This window comes from Anastrepha obliqua, chromosome 2, assembly GCF_027943255.1.
Source record: "Anastrepha obliqua isolate idAnaObli1 chromosome 2, idAnaObli1_1.0, whole genome shotgun sequence".
NCBI lineage: Eukaryota > Metazoa > Arthropoda > Insecta > Diptera > Tephritidae > Anastrepha > Anastrepha obliqua.
This window is the reverse complement of record NC_072893.1, coordinates 102,925,598-102,940,477: the sequence shown is the minus strand read 5'-3', so window position 1 is coordinate 102,940,477 and position 14,880 is coordinate 102,925,598. Positions and strand designations below refer to the sequence as shown.

Here is a 14,880-nt window from a genome sequence, read left to right as displayed (position 1 = left end):
TGGAAAGTGGAGGTCATAAAAATAAGAACAGATTGAAGGCAAAATTTAGGTTGAAACAAAAATTATGAAAATTTATTTCCAATTATAAAATTCTTTTGAAATTATTCAATATACCATCAAAATCAAAAGAGGGGGACTGGGGCGAAATGACATTAGTGTGGCGGCTTTCCTTGCGGTTCCGTATCCAACATTAAAATATGCTTTTACATTTAGTGCATTGACCTTTCTTTTGAACCTAAATTTACCCTCATTTTTTGTTTTCTCATACAAGATCAAAATGTTTTCAGCTATTAATTTCTAATTGAGCTAGCTTAGTTGTGTGTATGCAAACACAAAATTCGATAATGTAATTAAAAACTGAATTGCCTCAATTAAAGTGCATGTCTGAACAAAGTATCATGTTCATAAAGTTATTAGATTCCATGCACGGCCAAATACAACTCTAATTGTGGGTTTAAGAAATTCACTGAACACCTTCTTCAGCATCGAATTGAACAAATGTCAAACAATTTAACTGCAGCTAAAGATCCTTTGGAATAAATTGGATATTACGAGGAATCGAAAAGTTTTTTTTGTTAAAATATTTCGGTAATACAAAGCAGACATGTCAAAAGTGGAAGTGGATCCGAATTTGCCCATTATGGAGGTAATTAAAACTGCATTCACATCAACAACAAGCAGTGAAAGTTGTTCGTCCTAATGCATCGCCAGATGCTGGAACGCAAAATTTCTTTCAATCTGTAAAGTGCTGAGAAAATTAAAATTTTACATGTAAAATAAACAAAAATTATAATATATTAATTATATTTTTAAACAGCAAATTAGAAACCTCATTAAACCACCTCCATCTGAAGAAGAAAAAATAACATTGCGCCCAGTGAATACGAAACATCCATATTACAAACGACCAGGTCGAGGTCACAATCATGATCTTTGTGATGCCTGTGAGGAAGGTGGAGATCTGCTGTGCTGTGATCGCTGTCCTTCTAGTTTCCATTTGCAGTGCCAGTAAGTACACGTGTTCACTTGTGTATATATACATTAATATAATAATTATGTGTTCTCTCACCTTAGTGATCCACCACTTACAGAGGAAGATATACCAAGCGGCCAATGGCTATGTCATAACTGCCGCATGACTCTTAAACCTACTCCATCTTCCAAATCAAGCTCTGTTGAACGTAATGCTTCTGGCGTGGCAGTATCTGTACGTGCAGAAAGTTCACGACCAAGTACTCCGTCAGTTTCGGTTGAGACGGAATCGGCACCGTTTAAGTTCCGTAATTTACGAAAACGCAGCAGTAGTCGGGCATCGTTTTGTAGCGATCTTAGCAGTACTGAAAAATATTTATCGAAATTACCAGTAGGAATACAAAGAGCACTAGACCCTAATAAAAAACCCACACCGCTGGATGAATTGATAAAAGCAGCTAGTATATTAAATCCAAAACAATTCGAGTTACCGCGAGAGTTAGAAATACACTCTCAGTTTCCTGGCAATGATAAAGGTGGCTATAACAGTCTTCAAATTATAAATTTAAAAAATATCTGATTATTTTTTTTTTTTAGTTGAGCCTATACGAAAAAATGGAAATGGGAATAAAAAACCAAGTAATGTACGTCGAAATTCTAAGCCATACGAGCTAGACTCACAGGGTCTCGTGCCATTACCCGCAAAAACTTGTTTTTACTGCCGCAAATCTTGTAAAAAAGCGCCTCTCGTTGCGTGTGACTACTGTCCTTTATACTTTCATCAAGATTGCTTGAATCCACCGATGACCGCCTTACCAACTGGTCTCTGGATGTGTCCCAACCATGTAGAAAACTTCATTGTAATACAGTACATTTTTAAGATAATAGTAAATATCTGAATACGATTTTGTTTTAGGATAATCATCTCGTAACCAGTATTTCAGCTACGGAGCGCGTTCGCTTGTGGGATAAGTTCTCACAGCCTTTCGATCACGAATCAGTGAAAATGGAATTCTTCAGACGCGTACACATGCGTAATCCACCCTTCCGTATCAAAGTGCCAATAAAAACTCGAGAAACAATTGAAATTCCTCCGATGGTGAAATATCACTACGAAAATCCCCCACCTCTTTTGCCATCATTGCGTGAAACTTTGCGTTATGACATAGTCAAACGACGCAAATGTCTGCCTAGTTCACCTGAAATAATATCTAAAGAAAGCGTGGCTGAATCGGTTTTTAAGGATTTAGAAGCACTTCAAAGCGCCAAAGCTAAATTTCGTGAAATTCAAAAAGAACTGGGTCAAATAGCTGACTTAAGCAGTAGTGAAGAGGAAGAAGATAATACTGAAGAAATCTCTGAGGATAACAAACCTCAAGAGGAAGGATCGAAAACTGACAATGATGTTACTGATAAAGAGAAAACAGAAGAGGATGATAAAAATAAGAAGGCAAAGAGCAGTAAAAAGCGTAGCAAACGGGGGGAATCTACAAAAAGCAGCGTTTCGGAAGTGCATATAAAATGTGAGGAGGAAGTGAAAATCGATCATGATGCAGAAAAATCACCTACAAGTCAAGTTCAAGAAGAAGATATGGATAAGATCAAAATCAAAGACGACGAAGAAACTGACGATGATACTAAATATAATGCCGAAATAGATGCAGAACTTCGTTATTTAGATGTGGATTTGATAAAGAAATTAGCATTTCAACGGGTGCAACAACTTGTACAGGAACACCCAGAGATTGTGGTGCAATACCAAAATCGCACGGCAGCAAAACGTATACGTGAACTCACAAAGCCCGATGCACAACAAATATTGCCATCGCAAATACTTTCACCAGAAGATGTACGGCGTCTCTCGATAATGTTTACAGGCGAAACATCGTCGATCTTAGCACAACATCAAACCGCTAGCGATGACGATTTACCGCAGCTACACCCGGCATTGGCCACTGCTGCTGCTATTGTTGCTGCCGACGAAGAAGAGCAAAAGTACAAACCACGTATTCGCACCGACACGGAAAAAGCGTACGAAATAGCAACCCGGCTTGAACTGAAGTTGATGCGGTGTAAAGTGCGCGCTCGCGCTGTACTAACTCCGTTAGGCGATATACTTGAAGACAATCGATGGTTCAGTAATGTGGAGTTACATTCGTCATTTTTTATGCGTTATCGAAATCTGCACATTGGGTCTGGTCAAGCTTCTGTTGATGTGAATCTTTCCTTCATCGGACATTGTTGCCGCATTTCGCCCAAACACGCAACAATTTTTTATGATGACTTCACAAAAACCTACGAACTTATCAACTATTCGGAATATGGCACCGAAGTTAACGGACAACTGTATTCATGCGATTTCACTGACCATGGCCCCACGCCTGCAAAAAAACTTAAAAATGAAGACATCGAACTGCAAAAACGTGTTCAAGAGATTTTGGATAAACGGCGTGGAATACAACGGCAGCATTACATATTAGATAGGAATTCAAGGTCAGGAAATCTGTAAAAATCCCATGTGGGTGATTCTATAATGTTTTAATTTTTTGCTTCAGAATGGCGCCACCAATGAAACCTGAATGCAAATGCACTTTTGTCTCTGAACCCCCGATGCTTGCTGGCGCTTGGGAAGGTACGGCGATACTAACACATGGTACTTTGATACGTTTCGGTTGCTTGTCGTTTGTATTCTCAATACCTGAAGTGGGCATAAGTAACATGCAAGGTTAAGGGATCGGGTCTCTGGAGCAACAAATGAATTTGGTTAGCTGCAATAAGTTTTAATTTTGCAAATGAATATTCATAAGTAATTTTAGTATATTGCTTTCGATACGAAACAATCTTATTGTAACATAACAAAGAGAATATTCTCGCAGTTTCGGAAAACAGTCAGCAAACCAATTGATATTCATATAATATTTGCACAAACTATTTGTGATGCTCAATTAAAGCTTAATCGTTTGTTTTTTTTTTATCTATTTATCTCTAGTATGAAATATATTATTTTAATCAAAATAATACTCTAGTACATACAACTTCTGTGGTTTGTGTGACATTTTCACATTACGTAGATGCACTACAGCGTTTACAAAGTTATAAAACATATTTTATGAACTAGACGTTAAATAAAGCTTAGAGAATAAAGTTATTGAATTGAGGTTATTTAAAATCGAAGGAATTTTTTTTTTTTTTTTACTTTCACAACTTAATACTACATAAAAGTTGTTTATGTTAAATGTGTGTTATTTATCGGTTAGTAAAATAGGGCACCGAACAAATTTTCTGCTGTGAGTATGAACGAAAAATATCAATAATACAGAAAAGGCGCATAATTGACTTTTAAATTTCAACTTAAATTTTAGTATCCTACTTCTATCTACCTGGTCGTTACTTAAATTTTAAGCAGTAACCTCAAAATAGAAAGAGTCAAATTTTACTATGACTACCGTTCGGTTTAAGCGCTACGTATGCGTGATTACCATTCGGAATTCACAGAGAGAAGGTTGGTTCGAATCTCGGTGAAAGCAAAATTAATAAAAACATTTTTCTAATAGCAGTCGCGCGTCTGCCGTTCGAAGTCAGCTTGAAACTGTAGGTCCCTCCATTTGTGGAACAACATCAAGACGCACACCACAAATAGAAGGAGAGCACGGCCAAACACCCAAAAAGGGTGGACGCGTCGATTATATATATATATATGTATGTATATATGTAATTTATTTGAGACATCAAAATGTCACTAAAGATTCAGACGGAGGGGGGAGAGAGACAAGCTGGTATACACAAACTTTAGCCAATAAATTTATAATACCGCAAAAGTTTAAAAAGTATCAGAATGATCCAGCCATTAATAACTTGGCAACACTGTGCCTTCGTTCTTCTTCGCTAATTTCTTTACCAGTCTTAACGAAACTTTAAAAATCAGCTGGTAAGTTGTCAAAGCTCTTGTTGGACAAGTTTACATTTAGCTGCCGAAGTGAAGCAATATTTGTGTCTAACATATCCAATAATAGAAATTCAGAGAATATCTAATTAGCATATACATACATACTAAACGTTTCAATAATTTTGTTTTATTTTTGCAATATTCATAAATACGTCGTGATGAGCGTGTAAAATGAACTCGTTGCGTAATCTCTTTAGCTTGAGGACGCTTAACAGTATACGGCAACAAGGCCAAAATGTCCTCTTTAACATCACACAACCTGTGGAAGGTGTGGCTACAGCTGCACCGGTCACGGACCGCACTATCAACGATGGCGTCGATAAAATATCATGTCAACCGCTGAAAATACCAAAGTCCATTCTCGATGCAACAACATTTACGGGTAAAAAGTTTGGTGAATCTGCCGTATCCTCATCTGGTTCAATTTCACCTAATACCTTGAAACGCTTACGTTGCATGGAACGCAAGATTGAATTGGTTTATCGTTGTAAATTGTGCAACACACGAAATAGTAAGCAGGTGTCAGAAGCTGCTTACAGGACCGGTGTGGTAATCCTTCAATGTGACGGTTGTGCTGTTAACCATTTAATAGCCGATCATTCTGGATGGTTTGCCAAAACCAAAGGCAAGAGTTTTGATCAAGTGCTAGCCGAGAAAGGTGACCGTATTAAGATTATCAAAGTAAATGAAAATGGTGAATTACTATAATTGCAAACAACAAGAAAATACAAGACACTTAAAATCTACCAACGCATTATTAGAAAGAAAAAATGTTGCTTATGAACGCTTTGTATTAAGAACTACTTTAATTACTATTTTATCATGGATAATATTGCATCTTAAATGAGTAGCTAAATGTTGAAAACTTTGTATGCCAAAATTAGGTTGACTGGATATGTATGACGGCTTTGCCATCGGTAGCACATTTTTATTGATTATGCTTACGACGGTTACTCCGCCAGGTATAGAGAATGAAGCTGATTTGTATTGAGCTGAGCTTGATTTCGAAACAATCCTAGGGAAACGTAAATACATTAAGTGATAATTGCCATAAACGCTTTAATTAACTTTAATTTGTATTAAGTACAGTTTAAGAACATTGAATTGTAGATATTTAAAAGTATTGGTTTTGTACTATACGATAACATTTATAAAATATTAAAAAAAGCAAAATAAAACGGAATAAAGATCAAATTTTAACAGAACAAACAGCAACAAACAAAAATGACTTTATTATACTGCGCAGCGAATTATGTACTTGTGGCTTTGTAAGTTTTTGGTTTTCGTACCCGTTGTTTTTATTTATATACTAGCGGACCCTCTGCCTGCTTCGCTAGGCATATCAAAATTAAGAATGAATAATGAACACTCGATTTAAATTCACTCTATGTGTATTTATTCTTTTTTTAGAATATAAAATTAATGTTAATTTTAAACTTAAACTAACGCAAAGCCTTTTCGTAAACTACATTTTTTGTTTTGCCCTGAGTTGTGGTATAAATAAACAGAACTGATGGTTTTCCTACACGTGAACAGGATACATATAATTGTCCGTGGGAGAAGCATGGATATTCTAAGTCAATTCCGTATAATTCTAGCGATTGTCCTTGTGCTTTGTTTATTGTGTTTATTTTAATCTATCTTGCTCATTACGTTGTATACGTTCTTCAGGTGAATGGCCTGAACGTGATCTGGCTATACGTTCCCTTTGATTTTGGTTTTGAATTTCTCGCTCTTCTTGTGATTGATTTTGCCTTTCATTTGATCTATTTTGCGTTCTACGCGACCGACGACCGATATCATTTATTCGCATTTGAATTTAGTCAAAAAAACATGAAAAACTCACAATGTGCATTACAATCGCTAACAACAACAACGAAACCACCGTTTTTTTATTTTCACTGATTATTAAAATTTTACGCACAATATATTTTATTTTTATACATTTTTTCCCAAAAAAAAAAAAAAAACAATGAAAAACGCACTTTAAAATTGTTGACCACTCATCAAATGGTTTTGATACAGCTGATTATTTTGACCTCAGTATATCCAGTAAACAAACTGTGGTGAAAGTCCTTTATAAGGACCAAGTTTATAGTGGTGAAGTTTTAGGTACAACACAATTTTCTGTACGCAAGGTTGCTCTTGGGCAAAAATAAAGTAATCTTTAGAAATCATAAAAAAAAAGTTGCAAATTTTAGATTAATTTCTTAAAGAAAAACTAATACATGCATTTACTTGAATAAGTAAACACCAAAAGTATACTAAAATGACTATTTAATGCGTTGTTTGATACAAATTTATATTATTGCTCAAAACCCTCTGCGCGCTGTCGCTGTCTTTTTGTTTCTGTATCGCATCGCGGTGAATTCACGTTTTTCAGAAATTTGGCAACAGAAGAAAATTGAAGAAAGTACATATTTTGCTCATATTTGTTATTTTAGTTGTTAAATGAAAATGTGTTTCAGCAATTTTTTAATGTTGCAACTATTCTTTGGCTTTGAAACCGCTTACACTCACAAAATAATCCAACTCTTTTAAACACACATACAAATATTATATAATTATTTATTTTGGTTTTTCCACTCGTCAAAGCAGAAAATAAGGTTGCATTATTTAATTATTACCTAATACAAACTTGTTCTCTTTTAACAATGATAATATTACTATGTGAAATATGCATTTTTGTACTAATCCTGAGCATTTGTCTTCAGCGCTATACCTTTATCTCGTAAACGTACGTTTGCCCATATAAAATTGACTACCTAAATGCATGAAAAAAGTGTTAGCATAACTTTTTCGAGTATATGTATATACATACAGGAGGATTTATTTTTTACATTTTGCTCGTCGGCTTTGAACTTCGAAAAATACAGTCTTATGGTTATTAATGGAATCAAATATATTTAACGAATTTTTATTTTATCTAAATCATAAAACGTTCAAATGAAGCTCAAAAAATTTTTCCAGTTTAAAAAAAAGCAATGTGCTTTGATGCCGTGTCACGCATGCATAAAAGGGAAACAAAAGAGAGGACAACTATTGCGTTACGAATAATACAGTCCCATACGTCACTCGACATCGAAGCAATGTTATTCATGTCTGTGTATATTCTATTCATTCGCGTGTATTTTCATTCCGTATACCTAATGTCCGTATAAGGGAAACACGCAAATATTGCATTTTTCACACTTACACAACGCACGCATACTTTTACCGATTTCTTTAAAACTTCACATAAACCATCTATGGACCAATACCAATGATCTGTGAAAGTTTGATTGAAATCGGTGAATGCGTTTAGGCGTGAATCGGCGACTAACGAACACAAAAAAACGTCTCCATTTTTATATATAAGATTTAGAAAAAAATTTCAACAGAAACATTTGTGTCGCCTGGCATGACGAAATATATGTATACTTAAATGGGTTATATGGGGTTTTGCAAATGCGATTTTCGCAGCGTCATACGCGTTATTTAGTTCAATTAATGAAATGTAAATAATTGAATGATTATAAAATACTCGAAATCCTAATACGTGTGTTCATATGCACATATACACATACTTATAGTAGACTTATATATGTATAGGAAGTAACTTTCAATATATAGTGGCTCCACTGTTATCGCTTCTATATCATAAACGGCGAAAAAGATTTGATCAAACACAGTTATATTTGCGTTCATTGTACTTTATTTATGTGTACATATATGTATGTATGCATGTAGATGATTGCACTTAATGTTTATACAGCCCATTACGAAGGGATGCTAAGATTTTTTGTGTAAAAAAAACATGCTGAAATAAAATTTTGCTTAAAAAATATATAGGTATATGTATACATATATATTTTACAATAAATGGCTTATGAAAAATTTTAATGTATTAAAAAAGAAAGAAAATTAATTAGCCATGCGTTTGACATCCCCGTAGTTTAAAATATTTTAATTTTCAAAAAGAGTTAGCATTAACGGACGTACATATCTGTTTTGCCTGATAGATCTTGCTGACACAGTGCACTTATGTATACACATACATACATATATGAACCTATTTTTTTTTGTTTGTTTCGTATCGTATTGACATAATTTATTTGCGTAACAGGCAAAGTATTTCACAATCTTATCTAAATCCATATCATAATGAGGGGTTGTACATTGTGCTATCACCCTTATTAATATAAATTAAATATGTATTAATATGCATGCATAATTTATAAAATCACAATTTTGATTTTTCATCTATAAAATATATTTGAAATATTTTATGAATTTATAGGGACAATCAAGTATAATGTGCTTAATTGCAGACATCACTTCACTAAACATCAAATTATAGAACTTTAGTGGCGGTCGCCTCTTGGTAGACCATGGAAATAGTCTGCGCGTTTAGAGGCGAAATAACATTTGCAGGGCAACGTCGAGATCGGCACAACAATTTGAAAGAGAAATAGAAGAAACTCGACTAAAAAACCAGGAATAAGAATGTACATATGTATGCGCTAATTATACCTATATACATATACATATACATATGCAAACTGATATATGTACATACGCGGCAATGCGCACTTGCCACAGTAAAAATATTACGACTCGCTAAAAATGCTCTAGGAATCCAGCTTACATGCGTAGACCCCGGTTTGTGCCGAAAACTATGAATTATGAAGAATCAACAAAATGTTTAGACAATTTTTATTAATTATTATTTGGGATATGAGTTGTTATATTATATAAATACAAATACTTTGTATTACAAAAAGAGCATATTGATTGAAAAGCGTTAATTTAACAATTTATAGCCTTGGTCCCTGTTATTGTAAACACCACTGTACGTGAATACAACTCACAGAAACTTCAGTGATTTTTCAATATTAAGTGTTTGGCACTTTGCGCTTCATCCGAAGGCAGAATGTACAAATTAATAAAAAATACCTGTAAATCTTTATTTTCGCTGACTGTGATGTTAGTCGCTTTATTTGCATTTACTTAATGCCGTTTTTCGTTCAAGAGACCGCTGCCAGCTCTTACCCGAACCAGGATTGTTGTTGAATTTGGTAGCTGCAGGTTTTTCGTGAATTTAATGTACTGTGATGTGCGTGTTGTTTTCCTTAGAATTGCAATAATAACAGCAATTCTAGGCGTCGAAATGGAGCTATTGCTAAATAGATATGTTGTTGCTTCAGTATGCGTAAAGGATTGAGTTTGAATGCAAACGCAATCTCTCAACGTAAAGACAAACTCTTAGCTCAGTTTAAAAGCACAGCTTTTCTGTTTCATTAAGGGGTTAGGGGAAGTCAGAATTTTAAAAAAATTCGATTTTTTTTCATTTTCTCAAAAATATTGGGTGAAAATTTGAAGTGAATCCGACAAATACTTTTTGAGTTATTCAACAATTAACAAAGGGCGCCCGGGCAAAAACAAACGAAAACCAAAACTTTAAATGCGTCTTTCTCAAAACCATGTTTTTTGAACTGGTGATCACTGTAACTCAAAAACCGCTTGGTAGATTTCAATAAAATTTATACTGATTTTGAAAAACATAAAAAACTGATCGAAGGATTTTTTTTCTAAATTTCGATTTTGGTTTTTAACAATTAATTTTCGTTTTTTTTCGAAAATTTGAAAAATATTTCCTGAGGCCGCCATATTGTTAATTTTGAAAACAAAGCTTCAATCAGCACAAGATTATCTATTAATAAAACTAATTTCTCTTGTCCGATTGATTTTAGATGAATCTCCAAGGACTTGCGATGATCACCTCAAGGGTCTTGTGGAGAAACGGGCTCCACACAAACAGCGATAACTTTTACAATTAATAATTTTTTTTTTGAAATTTTGCTAAAGCGAAGTCGGAACATGATGTATTAATTCTATGTTTTTATTTTTTGTAAAGTAAAGCAATTGACTAGCAAAAAAAATGATTGAGGTTCCTTTATTACAGAACAGAAAAGTACAACAACGCTAGCATTGGGCGCATTCATAATAGCTTCGGCCTCCTTATTTAATAATCGCAACTCACATTTTGTTGTTGGGCAATCTCATTTGAAGGGGACACAATATATTTTTCTAAGCATATTTGGAGATTGTAAATTTTTCGTTCGCACGACAGTCGGTTATACGTAACCGGAAAGATTCGGATTTATATTCGGCCAATGACTGTCACTTCAGTAGCATTCCTCGTATATGTATGCTGCTACAACAACAACAACAACATTGTAAATTTCGTAAAGAGTACTCTCATTGGTGCTTGGATCTTTTCAAAGTGCTTGGATCTTTTCACAAGGATCTAAAATTTAATAAAAACAAAACATCCGTTTAATAAGTATGTGGTCATATCCATGTCTTATTATTATTTATTTTCATTTCAGTTACCAGTATGAAACATTAATGTACCTACTTGTACATATGTATATGCATACATTTTCAGCTCGTTCGATTTTTTATATTATTTTAATATTTTGAATTTAAAATGTGGAATAATGTATTTACATATTTCGAAATAATTCAGTCAAAATGGAATTAAGTATAGCTTGTAAGTACTATGGAGTTAATACTATTTTAGAAGACCATATAAGGTATGCATGTATTTTACATACATACATGCACGTATGCTATACATTTTTTATTTATTTATGTTTATGTATGATGCTTTCCATTTAAATTCAACCGGGCTATTCGGGTCATGTTCTTCGATTTCGATGTAACTTAAATATGTTGCTCTCTGGTCAAAATAATGAGACACGTATTTTTTTGTTCGCCCGAAAAAATTTTTTTTCAAGAGTTATCGGCAATTTTGTTTTTCGCCTCAAACTCGATTTTTTTTAATTATATAAGAAAATTTTTTTTTTAAATGCCCATAACTTAGTCAAAAATGAACCGATTTTAATAATTTTGGGTTCAAAATGATCGTAATTACATACACAAGCGACTTCATGTAGAAACAATTGCAAAAAAGTAGTTGAAATTTTTTTATTTAGCAAAAAAGAAAAAAAATTGAAATTTTTTCGAAATTCAATATTTCAAAAAGCGTATTTTTTTTTTTTATAACTTTTTCCAAATCAAGAAAACATCTCAAACTTTAATTGAGCTGCATGCCTAGTAGCTAAAATGCGTTGTTTTTGAGTAATGAATTTTTGAGTAAACACCCTGTTTCGCACTTTTTGTTTTTCGCAAAATAAAAAATTTTCAACTACTTTTTTGCAAATATTTCTATATGAAATCGCTCGTGTAAGTAATGACGATCATTTCGAACCCAAAATTATTAAAATCGGTTCATTTTTGACTAAGTTATGAGCATTTAAAAAAAAAAAAATCTTATATTATTAAAAAAAATCGATTTTGAGCCGAAAAACAAAATTGCCGATAAAGCTAGAAAAAAATTTTTTTTGGGCGAAAAAAAAAATACGTGTCTCATTATTTTGACCAGAGAGCAACATATTTGAGTTACATCGAAATCGAAGAACATGTCCCGAAAAGCCCTTTTGAATTGAAATGGAAAGAATCTATACAAGAAATTTTTTTTTAATTGCTCATAGCTTAGTCAAAAATAAGCCGATTTGAATGATTCTGGGTTCAAAATAATCGTAATTACTTACACAAGCGATTTCATGGAGAAATACTTGCAAAAAGTAGTTGAAAATTTTTTCTTTTGCAAAAAACAAAAAGTGCGAAACAGGGTGTTTACTCAAAAATTCATTACTCAAAAACAACGCATTTTAGCTACTAGGCATGCAGCTCAATTAAAGTTTGAGATGTTTTCTTGATTTGGAAAAAGTTATAAAAAAAAAAAAATACACTTTTTGAAATATTGAATTTCGAAAAAATTTCAATTTTTTTTCTTTTTTGCTAAATAAAAAAATGTCAACTACTTTTTTGCAATTGTTTCTACATGAAGTCGCTTGTGTATGTAATTACGATCATTTTGAACCCAAAATTATTAAAATCGGTTCATTTTTGACTAAGTTATGGGCATTTAAAAAAAAAATTTTCTTATATAATTAAAAAAAATCGAGTTTGAGGCGAAAAACAAAATTGCCGATAACTCTTGAAAAAAAATTTTTTCGGGCGAACAAAAAAATACGTGTCTCATTATTTTGACCAGAGAGCAACATATTTAAGTTACATCGAAATCGAAGAACATGACCCGAATAGCCCGGTTGAATTTAAATGGAAAGCATCGTATGTACTTATATGTGTGTATGTAGGGGTAAGGAATAAACGCTAAAAAAAAACACTTTTTTCATGAATTTATTGTAGCGAAACGGTTCAAGTCTGTTTATTAAAAGTTGTTGCATATTATAAAGTAACATTTCAAGAATATTTGATAAAATTTTCATGTAAAAATATTGCAAAATGAGCGAATGAGAGCACATTTACGTAGACGTCTTTTCAAAAATTCATTTTGCAGTAGTCAGCATATCTCAGCGTAGAATCATCTGAAATCAAAAAAATCGAATAATTTAGTTAAAGTATGAGTTAAACTTCCCCCCAACGTTTATTTTGACGATTTATTTTCATTTTCAGCCATTTGGTAGTCGTTTGAAGTAAAAAGTGATTTTTGACAAAAAAATGCCGCCATTTTGTAGGTGTAAAACCACCTTAATATAATATAAAAAAAAAAATTCAAAATTTCAAAAGGATCGGTTGAGTAGTTTTCAAAGGCCAATGACTACGCACTTAAAAAAAGAAAGGTTCGAGAAAACCGCAGGTATACGTTTGTAACGGACTACGCGCGCAACTGCTGCGTCTCGGCAGATGTTTGAGGCGGCTCGGCTTTATGCTCTATAACTTAAAAAGTTTTGCTCGGATTGACTTAAAATTTTAACACGGTATTTTTGAAATGTTTTACTACAATAACATGCAAAAAAAAAAATCGATTTTTATCCCTTACCCCCCCGTTAAAAAATAAATGGCGCGTACACTTCTGTTACTTGGAATAATAGAAGCCGGATATCATATTCAACAAATTCCAATTCTATTAGATTATAATAAAAAATTCATTCCATCAATATTTCAGTCAGAAAAAGTTTTTTTCTAATAGCGGTCGCCCCTCAGCAGGCAATGGCAAGCTTCTGAGTGTATTTCTGCCATGAAAAAGCTTCTCATAATAAATATTTGCCATTCGGAGTCGGCTTGAAAACTGTAGGTTCCTCCATTTGTGGAACAACACCAAGACGCACACTAAAATAGGAGGAGGAGCTCGGCCAAACACCTAAAAAAGGGTGTACGCGCCATTTATCATTTTAACTTTTGAAGCTTTAAAAAAATACCCTTTATATCTATCTCGATGAATTAATGCTCACATACATATATATAATCGTTATTTGAACAAAATTATAATACTCTTGGTCACAAATGCGGTAATGAAAGAAAAAAAATCATTGGAAAAAAAATATTCATTGTGCTCCACTTTTAACTCTCGAGACTTTCCCAGCAATGCTCACTGCCTAATCTCTCAAAATAGCCAGTAATAGCCCTTCCATGTAGGCTTTTTCACTTTTTCGAAATAGAAAATAGTCCTTTCAGACTTAAGTGAGACAAAGAAGGTGTATGAAATAGCAATTCAATTAGCATATCCGCAAGTCACTCAAATATAGAAATTTTACGAAGATATCAATCGAAAACCCTTCGCTCTATTGAAAGCGCGCCTTAGTTAATTCCTAACGCCGAAATTTGTAAAAATCTTAGGGTACCTTTTACAAAAGATGAAACACGAAAATGAAGTGATAGACATATTCATAAACTACATTAGCACCCTAATAACTCAGCTTTAAATTTGCTAGACAATAGTTTAACCCTTGAGAAAGTAATAACATGGAGTCACAACCTCGAACAAAAATTATTTTGTATGTGGCACCCCATTTCCACTCAAATAGTACGTAAAGTAAGGAGTATAAAAATAAGAGGATTCGCAAATCATCGTGTCGAGTAATAAAAGCGACCAATGATGGCTTCGCTCG

General features: G+C 33.4%; 2 protein-coding genes across 2 annotated transcripts; both read left to right on the top strand.

The window, feature by feature from the left end:
* The first annotated feature begins 385 nt into the window (after positions 1-385).
* On the top strand, positions 386-4,150 carry LOC129237631 (PHD finger protein 12). Its single transcript, XM_054872504.1, has 6 exons — positions 386-646; positions 818-1,008; positions 1,075-1,508; positions 1,570-1,832; positions 1,889-3,465; positions 3,528-4,150. The coding sequence occupies exons 1-6, from the start codon at positions 605-607 to the stop codon at positions 3,700-3,702; spliced, it is 2,682 nt and encodes an 893-aa protein (XP_054728479.1). The 5' UTR covers positions 386-604; the 3' UTR covers positions 3,703-4,150.
* A 760-nt stretch (positions 4,151-4,910) lies between these two features.
* LOC129237634 (uncharacterized) lies at positions 4,911-6,143 on the top strand. The gene has a single exon (XM_054872507.1). The coding sequence runs from the start codon at positions 5,090-5,092 to the stop codon at positions 5,624-5,626; it is 537 nt and encodes a 178-aa protein (XP_054728482.1). The 5' UTR covers positions 4,911-5,089; the 3' UTR covers positions 5,627-6,143.
* The last annotated feature ends 8,737 nt before the right edge of the window (positions 6,144-14,880 follow it).

Coding starts and splice junctions, on each gene's coding strand:
- LOC129237631 (XM_054872504.1), top strand. CDS start 605: ATGTCAAAAGTGGAAGTGGATCCGAATTTGCCCATTATGGAG. Junction 1,009..1,074: donor AGTTTCCATTTGCAGTGCCA/GTAAGTACACGT, acceptor CTCTCACCTTAG/TGATCCACCACTTACAGAGG. Junction 1,509..1,569: donor GTTTCCTGGCAATGATAAAG/GTGGCTATAACA, acceptor TTTTTTTTTTAG/TTGAGCCTATACGAAAAAAT.
- LOC129237634 (XM_054872507.1), top strand. CDS start 5,090: ATGAACTCGTTGCGTAATCTCTTTAGCTTGAGGACGCTTAACAGTATA.